Source organism: Bactrocera neohumeralis, unplaced genomic scaffold (genome assembly GCF_024586455.1).
Source record: "Bactrocera neohumeralis isolate Rockhampton unplaced genomic scaffold, APGP_CSIRO_Bneo_wtdbg2-racon-allhic-juicebox.fasta_v2 ctg5817, whole genome shotgun sequence".
NCBI classification, from domain to species: Eukaryota; Metazoa; Arthropoda; class Insecta; order Diptera; family Tephritidae; genus Bactrocera; species Bactrocera neohumeralis.
The window spans coordinates 28830-42662 of record NW_026092720.1 but is presented as its reverse complement, the minus strand read 5'-3'; the positions used below and the strand labels follow the sequence as shown (position 1 = coordinate 42662).

The 13833-nt window shown below is 58.2% G+C and overlaps 4 protein-coding genes and 1 pseudogene across 4 annotated transcripts; all 5 read left to right on the top strand.

Moving 5' to 3' along the window:
* Window positions 1-523: 523 nt before the first annotated feature.
* On the top strand, window positions 524-1371 carry LOC126767369 (uncharacterized; annotated as a pseudogene).
* A 1622-nt stretch (window positions 1372-2993) lies between these two features.
* On the top strand, window positions 2994-7853 carry LOC126767368 (plectin-like). The gene is made up of 6 exons (XM_050484899.1): window positions 2994-3624; window positions 3668-4942; window positions 5070-5397; window positions 5957-6180; window positions 6432-6892; window positions 6954-7853. The coding sequence occupies exons 1-6, from the start codon at window positions 2994-2996 to the stop codon at window positions 7851-7853; spliced, it is 3819 nt and encodes a 1272-aa protein (XP_050340856.1).
* Window positions 7854-8385: 532 nt separating this feature from the next.
* Window positions 8386-9904, top strand: LOC126767366 (serine/arginine repetitive matrix protein 1-like). The gene is made up of 2 exons (XM_050484898.1): window positions 8386-9203; window positions 9340-9904. The coding sequence occupies exons 1-2, from the start codon at window positions 8386-8388 to the stop codon at window positions 9902-9904; spliced, it is 1383 nt and encodes a 460-aa protein (XP_050340855.1).
* A 1373-nt stretch (window positions 9905-11277) lies between these two features.
* LOC126767365 (uncharacterized) lies at window positions 11278-11652 on the top strand. The gene has a single exon (XM_050484897.1). The coding sequence runs from the start codon at window positions 11278-11280 to the stop codon at window positions 11650-11652; it is 375 nt and encodes a 124-aa protein (XP_050340854.1).
* Window positions 11653-12248: 596 nt separating this feature from the next.
* Window positions 12249-12680, top strand: LOC126767364 (cyclin-dependent kinase 5-like). Its single transcript, XM_050484896.1, has one exon. The coding sequence runs from the start codon at window positions 12249-12251 to the stop codon at window positions 12678-12680; it is 432 nt and encodes a 143-aa protein (XP_050340853.1).
* The last annotated feature ends 1153 nt before the right edge of the window (window positions 12681-13833 follow it).

Genomic DNA, 13833 nt, shown 5'->3' with positions numbered 1-13833 from the left:
TTGTCGTCGACCATTTTTTTTTTTAAAAATCCTCCTTGCTTTTCTTTTCTGCTTTGCGTAGCAGCAAAGGTGGATCTTTCACGCGGCAGCAGCCCGCACTCATCTGCTGACGGCGCATAAAACGAAAACACGGTAGGTACCTTCTGTTCCATGACTGTTTCTGTTTTTTCGTCCACAGCTACTGCTGCGAGACACGTTGTGGGGCTCATCTTTTATTCCTGTCCCAGTAACGTCGCATCACTTGAGCTATGCAAACCACTACGATAAAAAAAGAAAACGAACTGAATTTCTTTTCTCTCTTCCTTCTCTCCTCTTTCTCTTTTCTCTATTCAATCTTACACGCTGCTTTTCGCAGTTGATAACGCTAAAGGTATTTACTCTTTCCTTTACACTTTTCTACTTTTTTTCGTTTTCTCCCCTCTCTCTCTTATCCTTTTTTCTTCAACGCCAGTCGATTTCACCTTTCCAAACCTCTTAGAAGGAAACACAACTCCATAGACGAAACAAGTGCAAACTACATGCAATGACGTCAAACACCCCGCCATCGCTGGAGTCGCTACAGAAGCTCCAGCTCTTCCGCACGACGCTTGTCAGCTTTATGGACTGGCGCAACTTCCGTGACGCGGTTGTGGGGTACTATGTGCGTGTGCTACTGGAGATGCGCGGGGACGAGCAGCGACGGGACAGCAACGACCATTACTACATCGCGTTAGTGAAGGACACAAAGAAGGGACCGACGTACACGGGCTTCACCGCCGATGCGGCGACAACGGAGCTGCATCTCGTCATTGAAATGCCGCCGTGCTTCCGGTCGACGCCCAACAGTAGCATCGTGCAGTTCAACTCGGTGTCGAACTCCCCGTTTCGCCAGAGCGAGTACCAGCAGTGGGTGCAGATGACCATCGACTCCAAGCAGACCTTCCCCAGCATTGCCCAGCTCCAGTTCCGCACGGGCATGCTGGAGGAGCAAAAGCAGCAAGTTCTGAAGCCGGAGCTGCAGCGCCGGCGGAAAGACGAGGATCCTGAGACGACCGCCCTACGCGAGCGCCAGCTTCAAATGAAACGTGAGGCGATTGAGCGCGAAATCCTGGACACACACGTGCATTTTCCTCGCATTTCCGAGTTGAAGACAAAGAGCCTGGAGGAACTGCAGGAGATGGAGCGCGAGCTGCTGACCTGATGGCCAGCACGCGCGGCACCATTAATGAGCGCGCCAAGTGCATGGTGTGTCACAACCGTCTCTCGACCGCCATTTGCTATCCTTGCAAGCACCAAGTGCTGTGCAGAGACTGCTCTGCCAACATTGTGGTCTGCCCCGTAGCTGGTTGCCACGCCCACGTAGACAGTGTGATTGAACCTTTCACAACGTGAGCAACCGCAGGTGCCGTGCCCCCTTTTTTTCTTTTCTTCACGGACGGACCGCCACCGCGTTTTGTGTCTTTGTGCGCATTTCATTATGGTGGGAGTCCGCTGGCGACAGATTTGCCTTCCCAGTGCTGCTTCTTTCTTTTATAACTACTCTGTTTTTTTTTTTTTTGCACGTCCACCTTCTTTTTGGACGCCAGCTCCGCGTCCTTTACTCGCCGCGCAGTCTTTGAAGAGGAGGCACTCATCATGCTCGACGAATCCTACACTCGCGTATTCACGCACCCTCAAAAGGCAATTACGCCAACGATGCTTTGAAAAGTAAGCGGTATTGTTTATTTTGTCATCGGACGTTGCCATTGTCAATTTCGATTCTTCTCTGTTGCAAAAAAAAAAAAAAAGAAAGAACTTGGCCGCTGCGAGAAAGGAGAAGGGCCCCGAGTTATCGAGCGGCTGAGGCTAATTGAAAAGAAAAACACTAAAGAATGGGCGCTTTGCCCTTTGATGAGGATCTGTACTTTCAAATTAGTTCTCTTCTCACTCCACTCCCTGTTCATCAGCTACAACCATTAGCACACAATATCAAGTATTGCGCTGAAAACGTGTCGCCCAGCAAACACCGTCTTGAACCGTACGACAACATCCTTGTTACTTTCCTTTTCCTTCTTGTCCACTTCGTGCGTGCACTTTTTTGAGTACAAAAGCACCTAATCAGGTCTTCCTCGTCGCTGGGTACCGTCTTTTCCTCTGCTGACATCGCTTTGCGTGTTTGCTGCCACGCTGGTGTGAGATTGTTGCACCGGTTCGCTCCAAGGATGCGTTCCGAGCGCGACGGTAGAAGAGTCTTCTTTGAGGTTGTACCACAAGAGCGGTGGCCCAACCCGCAAACGGTGGAGCGCTGTACCAAGTGCGGCAAGTCCTTTGGGATTTTCCGCACCGCCGACAACTGTCATTCCTGCGGGCGCGCCTTCTGCGTCAGTTCATGTCTGAGTAACGCAATGGTGCTGCCGGGCCACCCTGGTACGGCGCCGGTGCCGGTGTGCGACGACTGCGCCAACTCCATCCGGCACCTCCAGCACGATTCGGAGATGGCCGTCCACCGCTGTCAGATCCTCGAGGAGCTTCTCAACGAGCAAACCCTGCAATCGGAGAACGTGCTCAAGCAGCTCAAGGAGCTGCGTGACGTAAACGACCGTCTTGTCAAGGATAAGGAGGCACTTCAGGGAGAGGTAAAGAAGTTGACGCTGCAGCTTGATCGTGGCAGTCGCGCGCAGCAATCTGCACGCCGGTGGTGCAAGTGACGCCGGCAGCAATCCAGCGACGTTACCCGTAGGAGCCTCCCAAAGCGCGCTCGTACTGGGCGACGGCGCAGCGGACTTTGACAAGACACTCGAAAAAAAGAAGACAGCTTGACTTGCGCGAGGCCACGCTGCAAGAGGCGCTCAAAAAGGTATCCAATGAGGCAGCTCGAATTGTGAGTCAGCGCAACGCCTTGCAGGAGCAGGAGAAACACCTGAAGGCCACCGTCACGCAGCAACTAACGGACGCCTTTGAAACAAAAAAGAGACGCCCTCGAGGAAGCACTCCTCTCAGAGAGGGCGAAGCTCCGTCAGGAGTTCCAGAGCTTTATGCGGAAGGCCGCGCAAAGGGAGAAGGACCGCACAAACCGGCGACGTGAATCGGTTGCTAGCGGGACGGAAACTTCCCTCCTGGGGACGCCCAATGCATCGGGCCCCGGTGGCGACGCATCGACGGATGCCGACGGCCTTAAGGCCACGCAAGAGGCCGCGTTGGAGCTGTTGCGGCGAGCGCACCGCGAGGAAACTGAAAAGCTTCAGGAGTTGCTGCGGGAGGCGCAGAGCAGCCTTGACGGCACCAAGGCGGAGCTCAATATGCGCGAACAAGAGCTCATCCCCTTGCGGGAGGGGCAACGTCGTGCGCAGATGTGGGAAGACGACAAACTCATTTTGGAAGGCTCAGTGAGCGCACTGAAACGCCAACTGGAGGAGGCGCAAGAAAAGCAAGTGGCCGCACAGGCGGAAGCCGAGCGGCTGCAGGCAGAAAAAGCCCGACTCGAAGCAGAAAAAGGAGGAGAGAAACGGCCGAGGACAGCGCACGCCAGCGACAGCTGGAGGAGGAACAGCGGACCCACGCGGCGGAGGAAGCGCGCCAGCAGCAGCAAGACCGCACCGCAGCGGAGGCGCAGGCGTTTCTCGCGACGAAGGAACTCCAGTCCAAGCTTGACGCCGCCGAGAGGAGGCTGGAGGGTTTAACGAATGACCACAAAGCGGCCTGCAAGCAGTACGAGGCCCTGGTGACGCCTGCAACTGGACGTCAAGGAGGCGGAGAGAGAAGAAGCGTGCGGTCACAGAGGAGCGGCAGCGGCTCACGGATAAACACAAAAAGGAGGCTGAAGAAGCCTCTGAGAAGCACAAAGCAAATCTTGCAGACGTGGACCGGAAACACAAGGCGCAGATCAAAGAACTCAAGGAGGAGCTCAAAAAGAGAAGGAACACCGCAAGACAGCTTCCAAAAGCAAAAACGACAGTGGCGAGGCCGCGAGTGCGCGCCATGCTGAGCAAGAAAAGGAAATGGAGACCCTCAGGACGGCGTTCGAGGAGCTGGAAGCGGACCCAAGCCGCTGAGGACGCCCGCCGGCAAGCCGAACTGGAGAAAGCTCTGAGCGACCAAGCAACAAGTGCGCAGGCGTTGCAGGAGGCCAAACAAGAGAAGATGAAAACGACACACGATGAAGACGTGACGGCGCTCAAGGCCGCTCACGCGGAGGAGATGGCCACGCTCACGGCAAACTGCGACCAGTTACGCGAGCAGTGCAGTGCGCTTCGCTCTGAGGTGGAGACCCTCACCGAGCAGGCGCGCGCGAGGAGAGCAGAAAGCGAATCGGGGAAAAAGGAAAGTGGCAAAGAACGCGCTACCAACGATGGAATGGTCGTCGACGCTCCTCCCAAGGCGACGCAGTGCCACGCCCCGGCGGACGCCAATCAGCCAGAGCTGGTTGACGTGCTTCCCCAGTTCACTGTAACCTCTTTTGCCACCGGCGTGCTTGACACGTTGCGCTTCACTTGCGAGAGAATGCTGGAGGAACAAGTGGAAGGCTTTTCCGAGTGCCTGACATATCTGCACTCGGCTGCCCTCAAAACGGCTGCCGAGCAGGCCCGTCGCAGCGCTGCGGATCAGCAACGCGAGGAGGAGCAAGAGGCGCAGCAAACGGCCCACTCCGAGGCCATTGGAAAGTTGCAACGGCAAGTGAAGGCCGCCAAGCGTGAATGCCAGGGACACGAGCAACGGGCCGCGGAGTTTGCGCAAGAGGTGCTACAACAGAAGCGCGCCGCCGCGAAGGACGAGGAAATGGCGCAGCTGCGTGAAAAGCTCAAAAAAGCTCAGAAAGCTGCCGCGCGGTCGGACAGGAGCGGTGCCGCTGCCGCGAGTCTGACCGCGCCGTTGCCGTCAGCAGCGCATCGAGGTACAGACCCCGCCCTGGAGGACCCGGCGGCGACGCTGCTGACGGCGGCCGTGGAGTGGGAAAAGGTTGCACTGGGCCTGATGGCCGAGTACGGTGGGTGCCTTCCTCGTCCATCTCGGACGACCTCTTTGGCGTGGCCAGCCACACCATCACCTCGTTGACAGCTGCGCTGGACAAGTACCGCGCGATGGGCCGCCGCAACTCCGCTGCACTGGAGCAGACAACGAACACCATCCGCACCGTCCAGACCGACTTGCGCACCCGCGCGCGAAAGAGTTGGCGGAGCGCGAGGACTTCACCGACCGCGAGTCCCACCTGGCCAACCTTTCGACCGCCGTGGAGAGAAAGCGCACCACTATTGCCCGTGTTTGTAAAGGCCTTCACGCCGTTGTTGAGAAACTAAAGGAAAGGGAGGAGGAGCTAGGCTTGTTCAACGAGGCGGTGGCAACATGGACGCAGGAGACGCCGCGCTCCTGTCCGACGATTCGCCTACTGCACACCAAAACAGCGATGGCGACGGGGCCTCTTCGTGACACAGGACGCACAAGGTTTTTTTGCTGGACCAGAGCGTCAATACACTTGCTGCACGGCGTTTCTGCCCACCCCTCACCTTATCTCTTCATCTGTTGTTCACCAAGGAGCGGCTCGCTTTTAGGGTATGATCCTCCATCGCTCCTTTTTTTTACCGCAATGCTTCTTGATTCCTTCTGCTGCCGCAATGATGACTGTGGCAGTACACTCAACGTTACGAGGGAGAGGAGAGGAAAAAAAAAGGAAACGAAAGATACCGCTACGCATCGCACAGGCGGAGTGGACGACCATCAAAGAGGTGCTCTGTACACACACTGTTAGCTGAAAAGGGGAAAAACGAAAACGTCATCTTCTCTCCCTCTTCTTCTTTTATTGGTAACCTCAAGTGCCCATTCATAAACGGCAACGCTGCGAACGCATAACACGCTCATATAGAAACCAGAATAGAAGTAGTTCGTTTTCGACCGTTTACGTCTTTCCTCTCTTTTTTTTTTTAGAATTACTGTTACCATTGATCATACATTGCAAGTCTTCTTTTTCTTTTTCCCCTCTCGATTCCCCTTTGTTTTGACATAGGCGACGACGCCTCACAAGAGGGGCCGCCATGTCCACATTCACGAGGGACGCCGCTGAGATGCTTAGGGCGGCGGAAGCCGCCTCTCCGGAAAGCGAGGAGAGGCACGTTACGCGGCTCGGCGAACGCTGTCGCCTTACGAGTTTTACAGCCCAAACCATCCCGGAAACCTGTCCACTGCGCGCAACAACAAAGAAAACGCACCCGATCACGCCGTCGGGTACAAGTTTGACCCTGACGACTCCCTCGTCGACGAGAACGACGCGAGGGTGCTCGAGGTGCTCCGGCAGCTTCAGGTCGCTCTTGGCGAGATTGCGTCATTACGCTCGGAGCTCTCCCGTGGAGAAAGAAGCGAGGAGCCAAGCGCTTGTGGCTCTGGGGCGGCGCTGGAAAGATGAGCTCATGGTTGAGCTGCGCAGTGGAGACTTTCAGCTGCACCGCGACGTTTCGGAGCTCCAGTACCAACTCGGCGAAAAGCTAAAGAGGTGGTGACGCAGAATGCACTGCTACGACGCCAGGTGGAGGAGCTCCAGCGCGGGGCCAAGGTGCGTGACAGCACGCAGTTCGACCGACTGGAGCAAATGCAGGAGGAACTGGATGGGCTGCGGACAAAGTGCGATGCGGCCATGGCGCAATCTGCGGCGACGCGCGTGGAGTGTGCTGAGCAACTTGAGCGGAGCGGTCCGCGCTCAGCCACCGCCTCGACGCCGAGCTGGCGCTTCGCCGACATGCGCCGGGACGAGCAAAAGGAACTCCGAATTGCAAAACAGTACATCCGGGAAGAGGTCCAGAAGGTTGGTGGGACCGTACGCGAGATGGTCGATGCTGCGTGGCACAGCTGCGCGGCCGCGCTGGAAGCGAGTACGAAGGACGCAAATGACACGACGAAGAGTGACATCAAGCAGACAAAGCTGATGGTGCAGGCGATGGAGGAGAAGGTAGAGCACTGCGTCCGCGCGTGCCAGGGCGAGGCTAGGCTGCTGGGAACCTCCCTCAAAGACCGTCTCGCTGCGTTTGGAGGCGAACGAAGCAGTGACGGCGTCGCGCATGGATAGAGCAGAGAAGAAGTCTGACGCGGCGCACGACGCCACTAGTCGCATGGACGCGGCTTTCCTTATAGTCAAGGAGACGATGGACAAGACCACCGCTGTTGCAAAGCAGGCCGCCGCACAGGCCCAGCGGCGGAGGATGCCTGCTGGATCGCGATCTCCGACTCACACAGGTGGAGTCGCAGCTGCAGGCCGCCGCTTCCTCCGAAAAGCTCAAGGCGGGAGATTGAGGCCTGCAAGCGCACGACAGCTGCCTGAGAGTCAGACCGGATGCTCTCAGTCGCGTGTGCAACGGAGCGAGGAGCTCGCAGAAAAGACGGCCAGAGCGAATGAATCGGCCGCTGACCGCACAGTGCGCTGCGAGCGGCTTGTCGAGAAGTCTCACGAAATGGTCAAAGGCTTCGCCGACGCGCAGCAGCAGTGGGCGCAGCGCCTCGTCGCGGTGGAGGATCTACGGGATCGGGTGGTGGCGACCGCCGAGCAGCAGGAACTGACGGCCGCCCGCCTAGAGCAGCGTGTTGTCGGTGGCGAAGGCAAGGTGAAGCTCTTGGCAGAGCGCTTGTCGCAGACGACAAAGGACCTGCAGCATCAGCAACTGGGACTGGCGACGCAGCTGGAAGGGGCGCAGGAGTCTGTCTCCCGCAGCGAGGCGGTCAGCGCATTGGCTAAGACAGAGGTCGAACGCTCGAGAAGCGCCTCTGCAGCTGGAGTCGGCCAGTGCGGGTGTCGTGGCGGACTGCACCACCACGCGCGCGACCGTGGAGGAGAACACAAAGGACGTCGCTCTCCTGCGACGGCAAATGCAACAAGCACGGGAGCTCAACGACGTGCGAAGCAGTCGGGTCGATGAGAAGCTCGCCGACTTTGACAGCTTGAGAGCACCATCACGGAGAAGATGGCCAAGGTGGAGCGCCACATGGGGAGTCAACTTGACAACATGAACCAGCAGGCGGCCAGCACAGCCGAGCAACTTGAGGCCACGCTGCAGGAGTCGTTCTCGCGCTTTCAGGCGCATGTTGAGAAGGAAGTCAATCGCAACGTCGGCGAGATCCGGCGGCGCATGAGCGATGCCAGCTCCCAAGCTCGCGCGTCCAAGCACACGGAGGCGTTGGAGGCTGCTGTAACCGACTTGCAGAAGGCGCTACACGACACCAACGGCCGTGTGACCGCCCTGCAGAGCCTTCAGAGCGCCGTTGCCAAGTTAGAGAGCCACGCGCGCTCCAGCGGCGACAAACCATTTGGCGCAGCTGCAAGAGTTCCAAGAGGACTGCAACCACACGCTACAGCAGGCCCGACAGCAGCACGAGGCAGAGCTGAACCGGCTGCAACGGCGGCTGCAGGTGGTGGAAGAAAAGGTCACGGTTGACAGCGACGGGGTGAAAATGCGTACGCAGGAGCTGGCGCTGCAATACCACACGCTTGATACCCGCGTCAGCATGCTCTCCGACACGGTGGCGAACTCGTTGGTGAGGGTGACAGAAAGGGCTTCTGCCACGGCCTCCGCAGGGGGTGCGACCGTGAACAGCCGCCAACGCGAACGCCAACCTGCACGGCACGACCACATTCGGTCACTCCAGTCTGTCAGCCGCCGAGCGCTCAGCCACCGCCGACGCCTCCATGCGCGGCACAGACATCCCGCTCCCGGCGTCCCACACCCCCGCGAGTCCAGCGGCAGAGCCGCAGGAGGCACACACCCCGGCGGTCGCCACTCCTCCCGCCCAGCGGCTCGCCAACGAGAGCGGGCTGATGCGTGCGAGCGGGGAGGACGCGGAAACGCGCATCAGCGCATTTCCCCTGTGCGCGCCAGCCTTGGCGCAACGGCAGCGACCACACCCGGCAGCAGCCTCGCCCACGCTCTGGAGGCCCCACTAAGAAAAGGGGCCGGTGGGCGCCACACGCCTTCCCAGGGACGCCTGTTTGACTCGACGCACCCAACGCCGACAATGACGTCCTCCTCCTCCCGCTCGCGGAGTCAGGGCGAGGAAGACAGGTCGCAGCCTTCGTCGTCCTCTGGCTTGCCACCCCCCGTGCCCACGAAATCGACCAAGGAGGAGACGCCGACGCAGCAGTCGATGCAGGAGCCAAAGCGCCCGCCACCCCCCACCGCCCTCCGGCCAGCGCCGACGCGACCCTGCTGGGTGGTGGCAGCACCGTCGGACAGCGCACTGTCATATCGCGCTTCATGCCGCTGCCCGACGAGGCAACGGCCACCTCTTCGCCGTCGGAGGGCAACGCGCCACGCCCCAACCGCCGCCACGCCGAGGAGGGCACCGAAGAGGAGCGCACGGACGACATCAGCACTTCTCTCACCACCTCACCGAGCCAGACACCCGTAGGCAAGAAAGGGCAGACAGTCCTCAACGCCGCCGTGCTAGCCGCGAGGAAAAAGAGGAGGAGCAGGCGTCGGCTGCCGAGCCTCGGCGCCAGTCGTTGCCCGGAGCATGGGTGCCCCCCGTCAGCGACTTGCTGTCAGCGTCCACAGACATCGACAACACGGCCGCCACGCGGACGGTGGAGAAGCAGCAGCGACCGCAGGACGAGGGCCGAAACTCCCCTCGGGACGATCGGCCAAGTGCGGCGAGCGGCATCGTGGAGGGCGGCATCGCCTCCTCCGGCGAGCGCGCCGACCCGCCGCAGGCCAGCGCCCACCGCTTCGATGACTGGGACGACGACGAGAGGACGACAGCGACGGGAGCGAAAACCCCGCGGTGGATCTTCCCATGGGCAGCGACAGCGACGACAGCGGCGACGCGGTTCTGCCGATGGACGCGACGGCCACAACGCCAACGCGGGCAGACGCGTGAGGGGGGTGGCGGCAGTGGAATCACCAGACCCAAAAGGCCCCCAAGCCGCGGCTGCCCTGCGCGCCACGCCGCGCAAGGACTTCCTGGGCGGCATTAACGACGCTGAAGAGGATCCACTGAAAGGAGGAGGTACCACGCCACGGACAGGCCACCACGTCATCGTCAACGACGGGCGGCAGCAGCGCCAGTGCCGCGCGTGCCTCAGCCGGGGTCGCAGCACGGCCAGGCAAACGAGGGCCAGGGGAGAATTCTGCATACCCCGAGGAAGTATGGAAGCTTTGACGAGAGCTCCTCCTCCGATGGAGACATGTAGGAGTGCTAAAGCGGCACCTCCTTCTTTTTGTTTCCTTTTGCTTTTCCTCCCTCTTCTCTTCTTTGCGCTTTTTCCCATCTTTGTGCACTACTAGTTTCCTCGTTGAGTAGGAAGAGACGCGCACCTTTCCGGTCGCGAGAGCGTGCTCTTTCAAGTGACGCGATCTTCGCCATGATTTGTTTTCTCCAGCCAGCTTGCCGCCGGCGCTATACAGTTTCATTCCCCATAGAAAGCCCCAACTCCAACAAAACACACACAAACAAATAGACAAACAAACAAAGGAGGAAGCGCTGAACCGCACATCGGATGAGGCGGAGTGATTGCATGACTGAACCGCACGCAAAGACCTGATCGCTGCTTTGCTTGTTGTTGTGGTCGTTCACAAAGGACACAACCATCATTGTCAACTTGCCTTCTTTCCTACGCGCGTTCTCCGCACCTTAGATATATCCCCTCGCCTCCAAAAGCGAAGTTTTTTTTTTTTGTGTGTGTGTGCGTACGCTTTCACGCACGATTGCGTCTGTGCTTTTTTGTGCATTTTTGCACATTTTTGCACAAAACACGTGCCACATTTTTTTATTCAACCGACGTCTTGTTTTGTTTCTTTATCGTTTTGAATTGTTTCTTCTCCTTCTGTTTACTGTTTTCTGCCTTGCGGTGGCAAGCAACGAATTCTTTCGCTCTTCTCTCTCTCTCTCTCTGGCCTCCCTTTTCCACTTCCTCCACCCTTTCCCCCCCACTCACACACACTCGTTCTTTATTCTCTGCGTTCTTTCCCTTGTTTCACGTTTTACCTGTTACACCCTCATCCCCACTACTTTTTTCCTTGAGATCTTGCGTCGTGTCACTTTCTTTTATTTTTTTTGTTTGTTTGTTTGTTTGGTTGGTTGTTTTGTGTTTGTGCCAGCTGCAGCTACCGTATCGACTGTCAAGGTTCCTCTCAAGGAGTTTCCGGCCGTTTTCTTTTTTGGTACTTTTTCTTCTCTTCTCCCCCCCCCTTTCATTACGGGCCTCTCTAGCTCAGATTGCACTCCAACACCGTCTCGACGCGGCGCTGCTGCCTTCTCTAAGCGGACCGCTTCACGCCTTCTGAAGTGGTAGCTCCGCCTTCGCAACGCACGGGAAGGAAAAGGAAGAAAAAACGGTGCCTCTGCGGAATGCGTGGCAGCCGCTATGAATTCCTGGAATCGGTAGGGGAGGGCAACTACGGCGCGCTCTACCGCGGCGTTGCCAGGGGTGCACGTTGGCCGCGGAATGCCATCATCGCCGGCAAGAAGGTGAAACAGGCTGGTAGCAGCCGCAACGTGCTTCGCGAGCTGAGCATCCAGCGATGCGTGGCGAGCTCGCCGTATGTGGTCGCACTGCACAACGTCGTCCCGCGGGATGAGGAAAAGGTGCTGCTCATTCTTGAATTTCTGCCAATGAATCTGCGCGAGTTCATGAACAGCTTTGGCTGCAGCCACCGCCAGCAAGCGGTGCAGGAGCTGCGCGAACTGCTCGTCCCTCTGTCATACACACGAGACAGATTCTGAAAGGGCTTTATCGGCACTGGCCGAGCTGCATGCCAGGGGTATCGCACATCGCGACGTGAAGCCGGAGAACATTCTCGTTGAGCCTTTAGCCGCTGGCTGTCCCCTCCGCTGCTGCTGTCCGTGCGCGCCAGCGAACTGCTACGTCCACAGTCGCTGGTACACCGCGCCACCGCGGGAAGAGACTGATAATGAGGAGAGCGGGAGCGCTCGGCGACTGGCGGGGAGGCACCGGAGGGGCCCCGTCGCCCTACCCGATTATCCTCTCCAACGCGTGTGGCACCGCCGCCTTTCATCATGACATGAGCGCGCAGGAGCTCACAGAGGCCATCTGCCAGCTGCACTGCCCTCACTGCGGCCGCCACAGTAGAGCTTGGGACACCGCACCAACTGGCGGGGCGTTGGCCGCAGGGACGGAGGAGGAGGAGGAGGAAGAGGAGGGCGGCAGCGGCGACATGAGCCTCCCATTAGCTCCCCCACGTAAAGCTCGGGGACTTCGGCTCGGCCCGCTCAATCGCTGAGGTCAAAGTCCTGCCGTGGGCGGAGCAGCCCACCGCGCTCACGGGGGTCCCACAACGCCAGTGTACTGCGCGCCGGAAATGCTGTTGCACAATGTGTACGATGAGGCGGTGGACCCGTGGGCCGTCGGCGCCATCTTCTTTGAACTCGTGTTCGGCGTCCTGCTTCTGCCACTGGGTCGGGTCGCCAGCCTCGACGGCACGCGGGTGGAGGTCGACGACACCGACGTTCACCGCCTTATCCGGCTTATCTATTTGCTCGGGACGCCCACCGCGGGAGGGGCCGCGCTCGCACCGCCCGACTACGACGAGGGCGTGCGCCGTTCTCTGCCGCAGCAGCGCGCCGGCCAGCTGTTCCCGACGGCGGATGGCCACAGCGACAGTGCGCTGGCTGCGGCCATGCCGCGACTGATCGGGACGGAGGGAGTGGCGCTGCTGCAGGCGCTCTTGCGGTGCAACCCGCAGGAGCGCATCACCTCCGCCGACGCTTTGCGTTTCCTTTCCTTTTCGTAGACGCCTTCTGCGCAAGCTTCCCCCGGCTTTTTTTTTTCTCCACCTTTTTTCTTTTTTCCCTTCTTTTTTTTTTTGCTTTCCCTCTTCTGTGTCCCCACTCCTTGTTCTTCTTGGTTTGCCTTCTCTTTTTTTTTTTCATTTTACGCTCCACGAACGTGTTGTGATCTGTGAAGCGCTCACGGCCATTGCCACGCGCACACTTTCTTCACCCCCCCCCATTCCCCCTTTCCCCATTTTTACTAGCATCACCGATCCCGTATCTTGCTTTAGTAAGTGGAAGATGCGGGCAGCGTCAAGCGTGAATTGCTCCTGCTTTCTACTTGCCAGCGTTGTTGCCGCATCTGCAACACGTTTCGCTCCCATCCTCGTACTCCTTTTTTCTTCTTTTGCCTTTGTTGTCATGCTTGCCCTCTGTTTTAACCGTAGTGTGACGCCCTCCTCTTTTGTGCCCTTTTTCTGTTCAACCTTCACCTTTTTTCTTCTCTACTCTATGTCACTTTTTACACATTCTAACCGAAGCAGTCATACTGACCTCTCCTTTGTATCACGAATGTGTTCTTCTCTTCTCTCTGTTCCTTTCCTCCATCCCCCTTTTTCCCCCTTCCTTCTGCAGTTCCCCTCCTGTCACACCGAGTACTTCCCCCACTTTCCTTTCCGGCCCGCTCATGTATGGGGGAGAACTGCGACGTATGCACTCTCTTTTTTTTTGTGTGTGTGTGTCATTCTTCGCCGGTTGTGGTGGAGGCTCTTCTTCAGCAGAGTCCCCTGTCGTTGCACCGTGCTCCACGGCCGCCCGAGCTCACACCGCGAGGGAGCGTTGGCGGCGGGCCACGTTTCACAGCGGCCCCTCGCACACACCGTAAGAAAAAAAAAGAGTATCAACAAATAATAATAAGAATAAGAACCTATCGACGACTACCCCTTGAAGGCATGATCGCAGTTCTTTTGGGGTCGTTCGGGGCACCTACTCCCGGAGATTGCATGAGGCTTTTGGCTTTTTCTTTCTTTTCTCGTAGCCAGCACAGTGAGGCGCTGCGAAAGCGGGCGGCACTCGTGCCGGCGCCATCTTTCGATTTGTTCCCGTTTTTTTTTGTTTTATTTTGTCTAGCATAATGACACGCCACCTTTTTTTTTTTAATTACGTCTCTTGTGC